General features: G+C 31.8%; 1 protein-coding gene across 7 annotated transcripts in view; it reads right to left on the bottom strand.

Annotated features, from left to right (window-relative positions):
* Positions 1 to 14325, bottom strand: part of LOC143074936 (uncharacterized) — a 50233-nt gene extending 35908 nt beyond the window's left edge. For 2 of the 7 annotated variants that reach the window (XM_076250129.1, XM_076250131.1), the window contains exons 1-5: positions 14045 to 14323; positions 7007 to 7046; positions 5773 to 5826; positions 2418 to 2489; positions 748 to 901 (exon numbers count right to left, since the gene is read on the bottom strand). In XM_076250129.1, coding sequence (XP_076106244.1) covers positions 748 to 901; positions 2418 to 2489; positions 5773 to 5826; positions 7007 to 7046; positions 14045 to 14103 — 379 coding nt within the window. In that variant the 5' untranslated portion in view covers positions 14104 to 14323. Of the gene's footprint in view, positions 1 to 747; positions 902 to 2417; positions 2490 to 5772; positions 5827 to 7006; positions 7047 to 14044 lie in introns of all 7 variants that reach the window. The other 5 variants (XM_076250133.1, XM_076250132.1, XR_012978189.1 and 2 more) reach the window with 4 other exon arrangements.
* Positions 14326 to 14474: the final 149 nt, after the last annotated feature.

The raw sequence follows: 14474 nt of genomic DNA, 5'->3' as shown, positions 1-14474 counted from the left end.
GCATTACATATATTGTAATATATATTTATTGACTAAAAACAGAAATCACTGTGGCCATGGTGGCATTACATACATTGTAATATATATTTATTGACTGAAAACAGAAATCACTGGCCATGGTGGCATTATATATATTGTAATATATATTCATTGACTGCAAACAGAAATCACTGTGGCCATGGTGGCATTATATATATTGTAATATATATTTATTGACTGCAAACAGAAATCACTGTGGCCATGGTGGCATTACATATATTGTAATATATATTTATTGACTGCAAACAGAAATCACTGTGGCCATGGTGGCATTACATATTTTGTAATATATATTCATTGACTGCAAACAGAAACTACTGGCCATGGTGGCATTATAGATATTGTAATATAATTTAATTTTGGATGTAACACGTCTTCTGATTGGCTGACGTTATTTTGTTATCAGACCATAGGCATAATTTAGTCATGTGACCGTGACGTCATCAACGTTTTTTCAAGGTTTTCTACAGTTTAAAATGGAATTTAGAATTAAATTATAAGAAATGACTGTAATATTTTTTCTGTCTATTCGCGTTATTCAGTATTTATGTTATTTCTTCATAGACAGAAAAAATATTACAGTCATTTCTTAAATATATTTATTGACTGCAAACAGAAATCACTGGCCATGGTATTCATCGACTGAGGACATAAATTATTGTGTCCATGGTTTAATTATTAATATTGTAAAATACATTGAGTACCTACCTTTAACAGCATAATCTAAATCTACATCAACAGCTGTAATCATTAAAATATCTCCACAGTTAAATATTATCTTCTCTTGTACAAGCTCCCTGGAAGGAACATTATTATTGCCAGTGTCATCAATTTTATGGGCCATTTCTAATACAACGTCCATCTGAAAAAATTAAAACAAAATAAGATTTAAATAATTGTTTGATGATATGTTTCAGTGTTCTTCAAGATGCTTTTGCTGGCATCTTTGTACATGTTGTACAATGTTTCTTTAAAATCTTATCATTGGCATTGGTAAACTTCATCCCTTCATCAGGTTTATAAACTATAGGTTCTAATTTTTCACAACAAACGACTCAGAAAATCCATGGAGAACACAGATAAAGTCTATATAATAATTGATCATAGATCATTAAAATATTGATTGGTTTGTCTACAAAAGATGATATTACCTTTGGACTACAAGTTTTAAGGATATTGATTGGTTTGTCTATAAAAGATGATATTACCTTTGGACTACAAGTTTTAAGGATATTGATTGGTTTGTCTATAAAAGATGATATTACCTTTGGACTACAAGTTTTAAGGATATTGATTGGTTTGTCTACAAAAGATGATATTACCTTTGGACTACAAGTTTTAAGGATATTGATTGGTTTGTCTACAAAAGATGATATTACCTTTGGACTACAAGTTTTAAGGATATTGATTGGTTTGTCTATAAAAGATGATATTACCTTTGGACTACAAGTTTTAAGGATATTGATTGGTTTGTCTACAAAAGATGATATTATCTTTGGACTACAAGTTTTAAGGATATTGATTGGTTTGTCTATAAAAGATGATATTACCTTTGGACTACAAGTTTTAAGGATATTGATTGGTTTGTCTACAAAAGATGATATTACCTTTGGACTACAAGTTTTAAGCATTCCTTCGTAACATGATATTACCTTTGGACTACAAGTTTTAAGCATTCCTTCGTAACATGATATTACCTTTGGACTACAAGTTTTAAGGATTCCTTCGTAACATGATATTACCTTTGGACTACAAGTTTTAAGGATTCCTTCGTAACATGATATTACCTTTGGACTACAAGTTTTAAGGATTCCTTCGTAACATGATATTACCTTTGGACTACAAGTTTTAAGGATTCCTTTCGTAACATGATATTACCTTTGGACTACAAGTTTTAAGCATTCCTTCGTAACATGATATTACCTTTGGACTACAAGTTTTAAGGATTCCTTCGTAACATGATATTTACCTTTGGACTACAAGTTTTAAGGATTCCTTCGTAACATGATATTACCTTTGGACTACAAGTTTTAAGGATTCCTTTCGTAACATGATATTACCTTTGGACTACAAGTTTTAAGCATTCCTTCGTAACATGATATTACCTTTGGACTACCAAGTTTTAAGGATTCCTTCGTAACATGATATTACCTTTGGACTACAAGTTTTAAGGATTCCTTCGTAACATGATATTACCTTTGGACTACAAGTTTTAAGGATTCCTTTCGTAACATGATATTACCTTTGGACTACAAGTTTTAAGCATTCCTTCGTAACATGATATTACCTTTGGACTACAAGTTTTAAGGATTCCTTTCGTAACATGATATTACCTTTGGACTACAAGTTTTAAGGATACCGTCGTAACATGATATTACCTTTGGACTACAAGTTTTAAGGATTCCTTCGTAACATTTTCCATTCTTCACATGAAGCTGAACACAGCATCCCTACAAAAATAATATCTTATAATTAATTTAATTTTGTAAGGCAATGTATATATTTACATTTGTCATTTCAGTGCCTTTTATAGCTGACTATGTGATATGGGTTTTGCTCATTGTTGAAGGCCATACAGTGAGTAATAGCTTCTATGTCATTTGGTTTCTGGTAGAGAGTCGTCTCATTTGCTATAATACCATATCTTCTTTGGTCTCTGGTGGAGGGTCGTCTCATTTGCTATTATACCATATCTTCTTATATTCATATAAAGATGTAAAGCGGTATACATTGTAGCATCATAAACCTAACTGTACTTAATCATGTATATCATGTATATATAAAAAAGATGTGATATGATATTCTGTAGTTGAAGGAATTTAAATTATATAAATTATTGATGACGTCCTTTTATTGTTCCTCCTACACATTTCTAGGATTATCATTGGTTAAAAGCAAACACATGAAGCTGATGTATATTAATAAGGGGTAAGTAAGAATGGTTTACTTTAATACCAGCTTACTATTAGTAATAACGGGTGAGTAAGAATGGTTTACTTTAATACCAGCTTACTATTAGTAATAACAGGTGAGTAAGAATGGTTTACTTTAATACCAGCTTACTATTAGTAATACATGTAATAAGGGGTGAGTAAGAATGGTTTACTTTAATACCAGCTTACTATTAGTAATAAGGGGTGAGTAAGAATGGTTTACTTTAATACCAGCTGACTATTAGTAATAAGGGGTGAGTAAGAATGGTTTACTTTAATACCAGCTTACTATTAGTAATAAGGGGTGAGTAAGAATGGTTTACTTTAATACCAGCTGACTATTAGTAATAAGGGGTGAGTAAGAATGGTTTACTTTAATACCAGCTGACTATTAGTAATAAGGGGTGAGTAAGAATGGTTTACTTTAATACCATCTTACTATTAGTAATAGGGGTGAGTAAGAATGGTTTACTTTAATACCAGCTTACTATTAGTAATAAGGGGTGAGTAAGAATGGTTTACTTTAATACCAGCTTACTATTAGTAATAAGGGGTGAGTAAGAATGGTTTACTTTAATACCAGCTGACTATTAGTAATAAGGGGTGAGTAAGAATGGTTTACTTTAATACCAGCTGACTATTAGTAATAAGGGGTGAGTAAGAATGGTTTACTTTAATACCAGCTGACTATTAGTAATAAGGGGTGAGTAAGAATGGTTTACTTTAATACCAGCTTACTATTAGTAATAAGGGGTGAGTAAGAATGGTTTACTTTAATACCAGCTTACTATTAGTAATAAGGGGCGAGTAAGAATGGTTTACTTTAATACCAGCTTACTATTAGTAATAAGGGGTGAGTAAGAATGGTTTACTTTAATACCAGCTTACTATTAGTAATAAGGGGCGAGTAAGAATGGTTTACTTTAATACCAGCTTACTATTAGTAATAAGGGGTGAGTAAGAATGGTTTACTTTAATACCAGCTGACTATTAGTAATAAGGGGTGAGTAAGAATGGTTTACTTTAATACCAGCTGACTATTAGTAATAAGGGGTGAGTAAGAATGGTTTACTTTAATACCAGCTTACTATTAGTAATAAGGGGTGAGTAAGAATGGTTTACTTTAATACCAGCTTACTATTAGTAATAAGGGGCGAGTAAGAATGGTTTACTTTAATACCAGCTTACTATTAGTAGTGGTATTATGTCCCATTTCAATAAAACAAAATGCCATGAAAAAATCTATAATGTTGTCCGACCTGGACAAGATAGACAACAGATGAAGAAATTGATGATGAGCTATCAAAATATGCAGAAAACACATTAAAAAGTTGTTGGCAATAGATTTTGTATAGAACAGTAAAAGTAAGTTCTGTGACTTGATCACTTTCTTAGGACACTGGTCTAAATGCCACATGGTAAGATAGTCAGGACACTAGTCTAAATGCCACATGGTAAGATAGTCAGTAAGATAAATTTGTATAAACAGTCTAAATGCCACATGGTAAGATAGTAAGATAAATTTGTATAAACAGTCTAAATGCCACATGGTAAGATTGTCAGTAAGATAAATTTGTATAAACAGTCTAAATGCCACATGGTAAGATAGTCAGTAAGATAAATTTGTATAAACAGTCTAAATGCCACATGGCAAGATAGTCAGTAAGATAAATTTGTATAAACAGTCTAAATGCCACATGGTAAGATAGTCAGTAAGATAAATTTGTATAAACAGTCTAAATGCCACATGGTAAGATAGTAAGATAAATTTGTATAAAAAGTCTAAATGCCACATGGTAAGATAGTCAGCATGGTCAGTAAGATAAATTTGTATAAACAGTCTAAATGCCACATGGCAAGATAGTCAGTAAGATAAATTTGTATAAACAGTCTAAATGCCACATGGTAAGATAGTCAGTAAGATAAATTTGTATAAACAGTCTAAATGCCACATGGTAAGATAGTAAGATAAATTTGTATAAACAGTCTAAATGCCACATGGTAAGATAGTCAGCATGGTCAGTAAGATAAATTTGTATAAACAATCTAAATGCCACATGGTAAGATAGTCAGCATGGTCAGTAAGATAAATTTGTATAAACAATCTAAATGCCACATGGTAAGATAGTCAGTAAGATAAATTTGTATAAACAAAGTGTGCTAGTGACCTAATACAATAATACAATACAATGTATATAATTGGTCAATCGAGCTTCACTCTCACCAAATATGGAATTTACTGGCCTTCTATACATCTTATTATGCTAGAACTGTATTATGTCACTATATAGCTAGCACACTGTCCAACTTATATATATATATCTTGACAACTAATATGTTGATACTACTTGTCTGATGCCTACATTTTCTAATTAACTTGTCTCAGACAAAAAATGCAGTCTTACCCTGCAAATGTTTTGTTACTTGTAAAAACAACTGTCTTTTCCTAGGTGGGTTTGTTGTGTTGACCTTTCCTGTAGAAGTGATGTTATTGAAGATAGATTTGAATTTAGTTCTCTGATTTAACACTTTTATTATCTATTTCACATAGTACAGACAAAAATATATAAAATGACCACTATTACATCATGTATATAAGAATTAAATTGAGAAAGGAAATGGGGAATGTGTCAAAGCAACAACAATCCGACCATAGAGCAGACAACAGCATATATCTCATATTATCTAAGTGTTAGATGATATGATATTGTCTGTTATAATTATTAGATAATTATAATGTGGACACACCAGAATAAGAATGAGAAACATTACAGTAGCAGCTCAGAGAAATAATACTTACAACAAGACTAGTTGCAATATAGGTAAATCTGGGGTTGGTAAAAATTCCTTCACTCTGTAAAAAAAAAAATTAATAATAAGCATTCTATTATGGCATGGCAATCATGATGAAAAAAAGTGTTGAACACTAATTATATGAGTTATTCTTTCTAAGTCAAAGGACCACATCTCCATGATCTCTGCACAAAATTATCAGACTGAGACAAATTTCAAAAGAGAACTGTAAATTGTCATGATAAAACTATATACCAATTATATTTGTATAACTATCAACTGACTTTACTGAGGCAACAGGACCATAGACTATTTTGACCATGTTGTACTCATTATAGATCTTGTCTTGCTGATAAATTTTTGTAGTTTTAAGTTTCTGATATTTAAGTTTCTATCCATCTAAAATAAAGCAATTTATTTTGTTTAGTAAGTAAGAGGTTCTACAGAACCCTATGTTTTGACTGTGATTACTGATGTAAGTGTAGAAGTGTAATATTGACATAAAAGTGAGTCAATTTATCAATTAAAAGTACAGAATTTAACAAAAACAATTCTAACTGTCTCTTTATATTGTAGATGCTATTTCTTGGTCTAGAAGATAAACTTCTGTCAAGTCTGTCTAAGTTTATTCCTGAAGGTTAACAGTCAAATGGAAAAGCGAAACTGAATAAAAAATTTTGTTCTAGATACTGTATTTCGGTCATTAACCCTTACCATGCTGCGACTGTCAAAAGACAAGCTTACCCAAACCCCCATTATTTGGCGCCTATTGCTTTCAACACTTTTAAAGGTCAAGTTTATGATACTTATTTAAAAATTTATGCATGTTCCCTCAAACCTGTCATGCCTGTCAGAGATCCAAATTGCAGAAGACATAACTTAATTTATGCATCTTCATATGTATGACAACAGTAACATTATTAGTATGCCCGAGCTAATGAATAGTCATGTTAAATAAACACTTATAGGCTTTGCAAAATTGGCATGTCTGTATTTAAATACACCTGCATACATTGTAAATCAACTTCATATGCATATATATGTTTGTTCATGCATTAATTATATTTGTGGTTAAATTCATTGTCCTAGTATGCCCTACGTGAGGCCTTTAATGAAATACAAAGTTTCACAAGAGACAAAGTTTCAGTTATTCTTGGTAATAACTTGTTTTAAGTTTATAGAGCTGTGACTGATTATTATAGCATATCTTTTTAAACATGTTAAAGGCAAATCTTACTTACAATGACATTCTTGTCAAAGCTTCCTCTTGCTTTTGTCACCCTAAAACAACAAGTAAATATATATCTACATGGGTAAATCAAGAAAGAAAACTCTGTCAATAATGAAAAATAAAGTTAATACAAATTAATAAACATCTTTAAAATAATCAATTATCTTATGTCATGAATTAATACAAGAGAGAAATAACTGAAAAGTATGACATAAGAATTCATGCTAATGGTCGTCTTAAATTTGCAGTGCGATACGAAAGTTTTATTTTTATAACAAAACAAACTCATAATATCAACAGGCCTCGACAATAACACTTGTCCGATTGTCCGGTACCAGAGGGAAAAAAGGTCGGACAAGTAAAAGCTGTATCAAGCTTGTCCGTCGGGACAAGTACAATTATTCAGCAGAAAATAAATTTAATCCAACTTTGATGAACAATAATGATAAACAAAAAACAAGAAAACAAATATTAGTTTGACATGTTTCTGCATTCTGTTTATTCAAATGCAAAACCTTTTTCTTCAACATGTTTACTTGTTGCAATCGATAATTTTTAACTGGTTCTTTGTCAGGTACTTTTTAACAGGTAAAAGGTATACTATTCTCGGAAACCAGTCTTACTGATCCGAATCAAGGATGCCTTTGTAGATAAGGTAACTTTACAGGACAATTCGTCACCTCGACAGGTTTAGCTTCAAGTTTAATAGACAGTTTGGCACCGTAGGAGACATATTTAGTAGACATGATTGATAGACAGTTTGACAAGGCAGGAGACATTTGGGACCAGGACAAATCAGTACCTCGTTTTGCTACTTTATTCTGTTCCATATAACAAATACCATACTGGTAATTTTTTCACAAAATTTTTATTTTTTTATTTACCATTAAGGGGGTTCGCGGGTCTAAATCATTTATATAGGATTTCTCTATATTTTTCTATAAATGAACTTTATCTTATAATTAATAGAAAAATAAAGTAAAAAAGTGGGGTCACCGTTCATTTGCGCTCACAATCTGCCTTCGAAAGAAGCATACATTTTTGTAAAGGTGTTTTTTTTCTGTTGAAGTAATAGGAGAAATAAAGGTAATATCGAGATAAAAAAAGAAATTTATTACAGAAATCGCTCAAATTTTACAATAATTTAGTTTATGTACAGCTTATATGGAAATTATATTAAAAAATATAGGTCACCGATGAGTTAAAAAAGAAATTTCAATTTTAAAGCCAAAAAATGGCGTATTTCCACCAAAGGGAGATAATTTGGAACTTTTTCAATGATGTATACATTTTAAAAGTCATCTGGGGCCAACACGAATTGATTGTTTTGAATGATTTTTGTACCATATGATAAAGTAACAACTACAAAAGGTAATGAATAAAATTTGTAATGAAAAACAAATGTTTAATTTTTTTTTGAAATTTTTATACCCTCGAGCCTCCTTAAATTCACAAAATCATATTTGATCATAAGTAGAAAAAAACAATACTGACAATATCGTGACCTATAGTTGTTAATTTCAGTGTCATTTGGTCTCTTGATGAGAGTTGTCTCATTGGCAATTCGACCTTATCTTCTTTTTATTGATTGCATTTCAATAAACTTTTTTCAACTGAAAAAAAAACCAGGATTATACAAATCCAATGAGTGTACAGGCCTATCAGATGATGCCTCATGTTTAGAGTCTGATGAGACTGGCATTGATGAAAAACTAGAACCTAAGTCCTGTGACGTGACTAGATTTAGTTGAACTTGGATCATATTTTTGAAAAGAATTTCAAATCAAAAGAAATACATCAAATCCTGTCTATTGTTTAAATTCGGTTTGTTCATTTAATCAACTAAAAATATAAAAAGATTATTTTTAATAGAAATTTTTTGGACAAGTAACAATTTCATTCGGACAAGTAAATTTTGCTATGTACTTGTCCTGGACAAGTTGAAAAGAAAGTTATTGTAGAGGCCTGATCAAAATTATAGTGATAGTATGAATATTATACAATATTAAAATTGAGAAGGGAAATGGGGAATGTGTCAAAGAGACAACAACCCGCCCAAATAAAAAACAACAGCAGAGGGTCACCAGCAGGTCTTCAATGTAGCGAGAAATTCCCGCACCCGGAGGCGTCCTTCAGCTGGCCCCTAAACAAATATATACTAGTCCAGTGATAATGAACGCCATACTAATTTCCAAATTGTACACAAGAAACTAAAATTAAAATAATACAAGACTAACAAAGGCCAGAGGCTCCTGACTTGGGACAGGCGCAAAAATGCGGCGGGGTTAAACATGTTTGTGAGATCTCAACCCTCCCCCTATACCTCTAACCAATGTAGTAAAGTAAACGCATAACAATACGTACATTAAAATTCAGTTCAAGAGAAATCCGAGTCTGATGTCAGAAGATGTAACCAAAGAAAATAAACAAAATGACAATAATACATAAATAACAACAGACTACTAGCAGTTAACTGACATGCCAGCTCCAGACTTCAACTAAACTGACTGAAAGATTATGATTTCATCATATGAACATCAGGCACAATCCTTCCCGTTAGGGGTTTAGTATCATACCATCATAACACAAGAGTGCACACGCTGAAATGTCTCGCCTTCTATACTAATCATTGATATTATGTTGATAGTCCTAAGTGTAAAGCTAAGCTTTATTACAACTGCTTAACATTAACCAAGATAACTAAACAAAGACCAATGAACCTTGAAAAAGAGGTCCAGGTCAGATGAACCATGCCAGGCAGACAGGTACAGCTAACAATGCTTCTATACAACATATATAGTTGAAACATTACTTATAGTTCAAGAAAAATAGACCAAAACATAAAAACTTAACACTGTGCAATGAACCGTGAAAATGAGGTCACGGTTAAATAAAACCTGCTCGACTGACATAAAGATCATAAAATATTTCCATACACCAAATATAGTTGACCTATGGCATATAGCATTAGATAAAAAGACCAAAACTCAAAAACTTAACTTTGACCACTGAACCATGAAAATGAGGTCAAGGTCACATGACATCTGCCCGCTTGACATGTACACTTAACAATCATTCCATACAACAAATATAATAGACCTATTGCATATGGTATGAGAAAAACAGACCAAAACACAAAAATTTAACTATAACCACTGAACCATGAAAATGAGGTCAAGGTCAGATGACACCTGCCAGTTGGACATGTACACCTTACAGTCCTTCCATACACTGAATATACTAGCCCTATTGCTTATAGTATCTGAGATATGGACTTGACCACCAAAACTTAACCTTGTTCACTGATCCATGAAATGAGGTCAAGGTCAAGTGAAAACTGTCTGACAGACATGAGGACCTTGCAAGGTACGCACATATCAAATATAGTTATCCTATTACTTATAATAAGAGAGAATTCAACATTACAAAAAATTTGAACTTTTTTTTCAAGTGGTCACTGAACCATGAAAATGAGGTCAAGGACATTGGACATGTGACTGACGGAAACTTTGTAACATGAAGAATCTATATACAAAGTATGAAGCATCCAGGTCTTCCACCTTCTAAAATATAAAGCTTTTAAGAAGTGAGCTAACGCCGCCGCCGTAGCCGCCGCCGGATCACTATCCCTATGTCGAGCTTTCTGCAACAAAAGTTGCAGGCTCGACAATATATGAGAAGAACATAACCCGTGTCATGCCAACAACTGTTTTTAGAATAAATGTGTTTAGTTCCGATGCAAAGACCTTATCAGTGACTCAATATTAACGCCAAAATATGCAATCTTTAATGACTTGACAACAGTATCGTAATTATATCCCTTCTTAATAAGTCTATTCAAAGGTTTTGTAAGTTTCTGAGGTGAATACTGACACCTTTGTGCTTTATAAAGAATATTACCATAAAAAATTGGATGTGAAATACCTGAACGTATTAGAAGTCTGCATGTTGAGCTATATTTACGAATGATGTCTTTATACCGATGATAAAATTTAGTAAATGTTTTGACTAGTTTGTGATATCGAAAACCCTGGTGTAATAATTTTTCAGTAATACATAAATTTCTCTCGTTAAAATCTAAAACATTGTTACATACACGAGCGAATCGTACAAGTTGAGATATATAAACACCGTAAAATGGTGACAAGGGAACGTCACCATCTAAAAACGGATAATTAACGATAGGAAATGAAAAATCATCCCTTTTATCATAAATTTTAGTATTCAGCTTTCCATTAGTGATATAGATATCAAGATCGAGAAAAGGGCAGTGGTCATTGTTAGTATTAGCTTTATTTAAAGTAAGTTCAACAGGATAAATTTCATTAATATACATACTGAAGTCGTCATTATTGAGAGCCAAAATATCATCCAAATATCTAAAAGTATTATTAAATTTGTTTATCAGATGTTGTTTCGATGGGTCTTTGCTTATTTTTGTCATAAATTGTAACTCATAACAATACAAAAACAGGTCCGCAATAAGTGGTGCACAGTTAGTCCCCATTGGAATTCCGATAATCTGACGATATACGGAATCCCCAAAGCGAACAAAAATGTTATCTAGTAAAAATTCAAGGGCATATATAGTATCAAAGCATGTCCAATTAACATAGTTTTTTTGTTTATTGCTACTAAAAAATGACCTAAAAGAGTTTGAACATATATATTCACATTCTGATTTTTTGAATGCCCATTTAATTAGGTGTGTGAATTTTTTCTTAATGAGAATGTGAGGCAATGTGGTATACAGGGTAGAAAAATCAAAACTTTGAACAGATTCAAAATCACCAATATAAGCATGCAATTTATCAAGTACTTCCAACGAGTTCTTGACACTCCAAAAGTAATTTATTCCACTATTTTCGAAGGCCTTATTTGAACAATTTATTATCAGGTTTTTAATTGTACCAAGTGTGCTGGTAACTAGAATAGACAATTTAGTAGTTGAACAATGGCTTGAAGACGAAATAAATCTATATTTGTAAGGGGTTTTGTGTAGCTTCGGAAGCCAATACATAGTTGGGACTTTCATTGTATTTGGCTCTGCTTGTAAAGCGGTGCCTAAAAGTTTATGTTTGTTACAGATTTCGTTTTCTGAAAATGGAGTCAGTTGGAATGTTGGTGAATTGGTGATTTCCTTTTTCAGAACCTCAATGTAAAATTTACGTCAAACAATAATAATATTATTAGCAGCTTTATCTGCCGGGACAAAAACAAATTCCTTGGCTAGTTCTTTTAGTTTATGTTTGATACGAGAAATAGGTTTATTGTTGTTATTGTTTATAGTAAAATGTTCTTTAAAATGTTGAATACGTATATCAACTATCTTCATTACTGAATTAAAAAAAGAGTCCAAAGATTTTTTGTCAGCTTTTTCCCGTTTTATCCATTTCATACAGTAAGTATGGAGTGAGTCGTGGATGATATTACGACACTCATTCCAATTAATAATTGACGGGGGACGATATTTAGGTCCTTTACTGAGGAATGATTTTAACTCTCGGTCTTGAACGATGTTAAGATCTCCTGTTATAACATGTATTAACGTGAATTATTTTTTCAATTATAAAGGATGCCATCACATTTTTGGAAATATGTACATGTACACCTTATCGCTATTCATGCTATTTGGAATGTCCTGCTGTGGTGTCCAATATTTTCTATTATGACGTCAAAATTTTACGGAACTTATTATGTCCAGATAAAGTGATAAAGTATATTAAGGATGTATTCTTCTGACTTTTCAGTCACGTTCAGTCTCGTTTAAATCTCATTCTTGAATAATTTCCATGAATCTTAAAAGTATTATAATCAAACATAACTTTGTGAAAAAATTGTGTATTTACAATGAATGGTATTTGAGTAATCCAGTTTTCAAATTTTAAGACCAATCAAGTCAGTATTTTTAGCCAAAATTTTAAGAAAATGGGTGAGGGATACAAAAATGATTTTACAAGAATCATGTACATCCCATATCATTTGGTCTTTTCAAATTTCTTAGATATGCATTTTTTCAATCATGTATAACAAAAGAGTTGAAATACTATGCATTGTATTCTTCAAACTGAGAAAAATCACAAAAATACAAAATTGACATCATGGTAAATTTCACACAAAAAAGCCTCAAAATATGATACAACTTTCTTACATTAACACCTACCTATAGTTTTCTTACGTAAAATATATTCAGATAGGTCCACTTTATCTTTATATAAAGTATGAAAAAAAGTTTATTCGTGGAACTGTGATTTTTTTTTCACGATAATAGCCCAAAAATAGGTAAAAATCAATGAAAAATGGGAAAATCATCAAAATTGGGCATTTACAAAGGGCTGTAGCAAAAAAGAAGTGCACCACCATATGTACCACCATATGCACCACCATATTTTGTGACAGTCTTATAACATGTATAAACCCAAAAATCAGGTTAACAAAAAAAGTTAAATTCTAGAATTTTTTTGCTCCTCAGAGGTGTACATCCTTAAGGGGGGGGGGGGGGAGCAGAATTATTTAGGTAATTTAAAGCAAATAATATCACTTGTTATGCTTGTGGGTTGTATAAGTTGGTGAGTTTGCAAATTATGTTCATTATGGTACGAGTTATTGCAGAATAAGTATGCCATGGTTTATGTTTACATTGGTACATGTACCAGTTTTCCATGGTACAAGATAACTAAATTTCTTCAGAATTTTTATCTTGGTGCTCCTATTAAAATATGTAATTTCTCATTTAATTGAAATTCTTCATATTGTCATGATAATTAGAAGTGTGTCAACTGAAATAACTTCTGAACATTTTAGCTTTAAAAATGATATAACCGTTTAGTTTACAATCTGGTTCAATTGCAGTTAAATATAATGTAAATTATTAGCCAGACCGAAATCATGGCCGCATTGAATGATGAACAACGTGTACATCGAGATACTGAGACTGACTTCAGGATAAAAAAAAAGTAAACAAAGACTATTGGCTCAGTGACACTGAAATTGTTTAAAATGACATGATGGTGAGGGGTAAATTGTTGTGAGACACCAAATAAAGCACCTGTTTCCAGTATTTGTGTTGGGTCGATGGGTTCTGTTTCTCTTTTGACTGTTCATCATGGAGGTCCTGTCAGGTCGTGTTTAGAATGTGATCCTCTCCAAATCAGGAGTTCATATCGGTACAAAATATGTACCGATCTCTTCCGCAAATATTAAAGTTTAAATATAATGTCACTAAAAGCAAATCAATGCAATATATGTTAAGTGTTGGTTTGTTCAATCAAAGTTGATTTATTCTGCCACAGGCTGCTACGCGGTAGAATATATTTCTGCTATGGAGGACGCACTATTTTTCTTATGTTAAATTTTTTAACTATTGCCCCTTTTTTGCAGATTTGATGCTAAACCATCTATAAACATCTTTTCATTTCTTTTTTATTATTATTTACAGTATTCCCTTAGCTGTGTTATCAGATAAATGAATACACGAA

Source organism: Mytilus galloprovincialis, chromosome 5 (genome assembly GCF_965363235.1).
Source record: "Mytilus galloprovincialis chromosome 5, xbMytGall1.hap1.1, whole genome shotgun sequence".
Lineage (NCBI taxonomy): Eukaryota > Metazoa > Mollusca > Bivalvia > Mytilida > Mytilidae > Mytilus > Mytilus galloprovincialis.
Note: the sequence above shows the minus strand (reverse complement) of the source record. Positions and strands in the feature narration are given on the sequence as shown.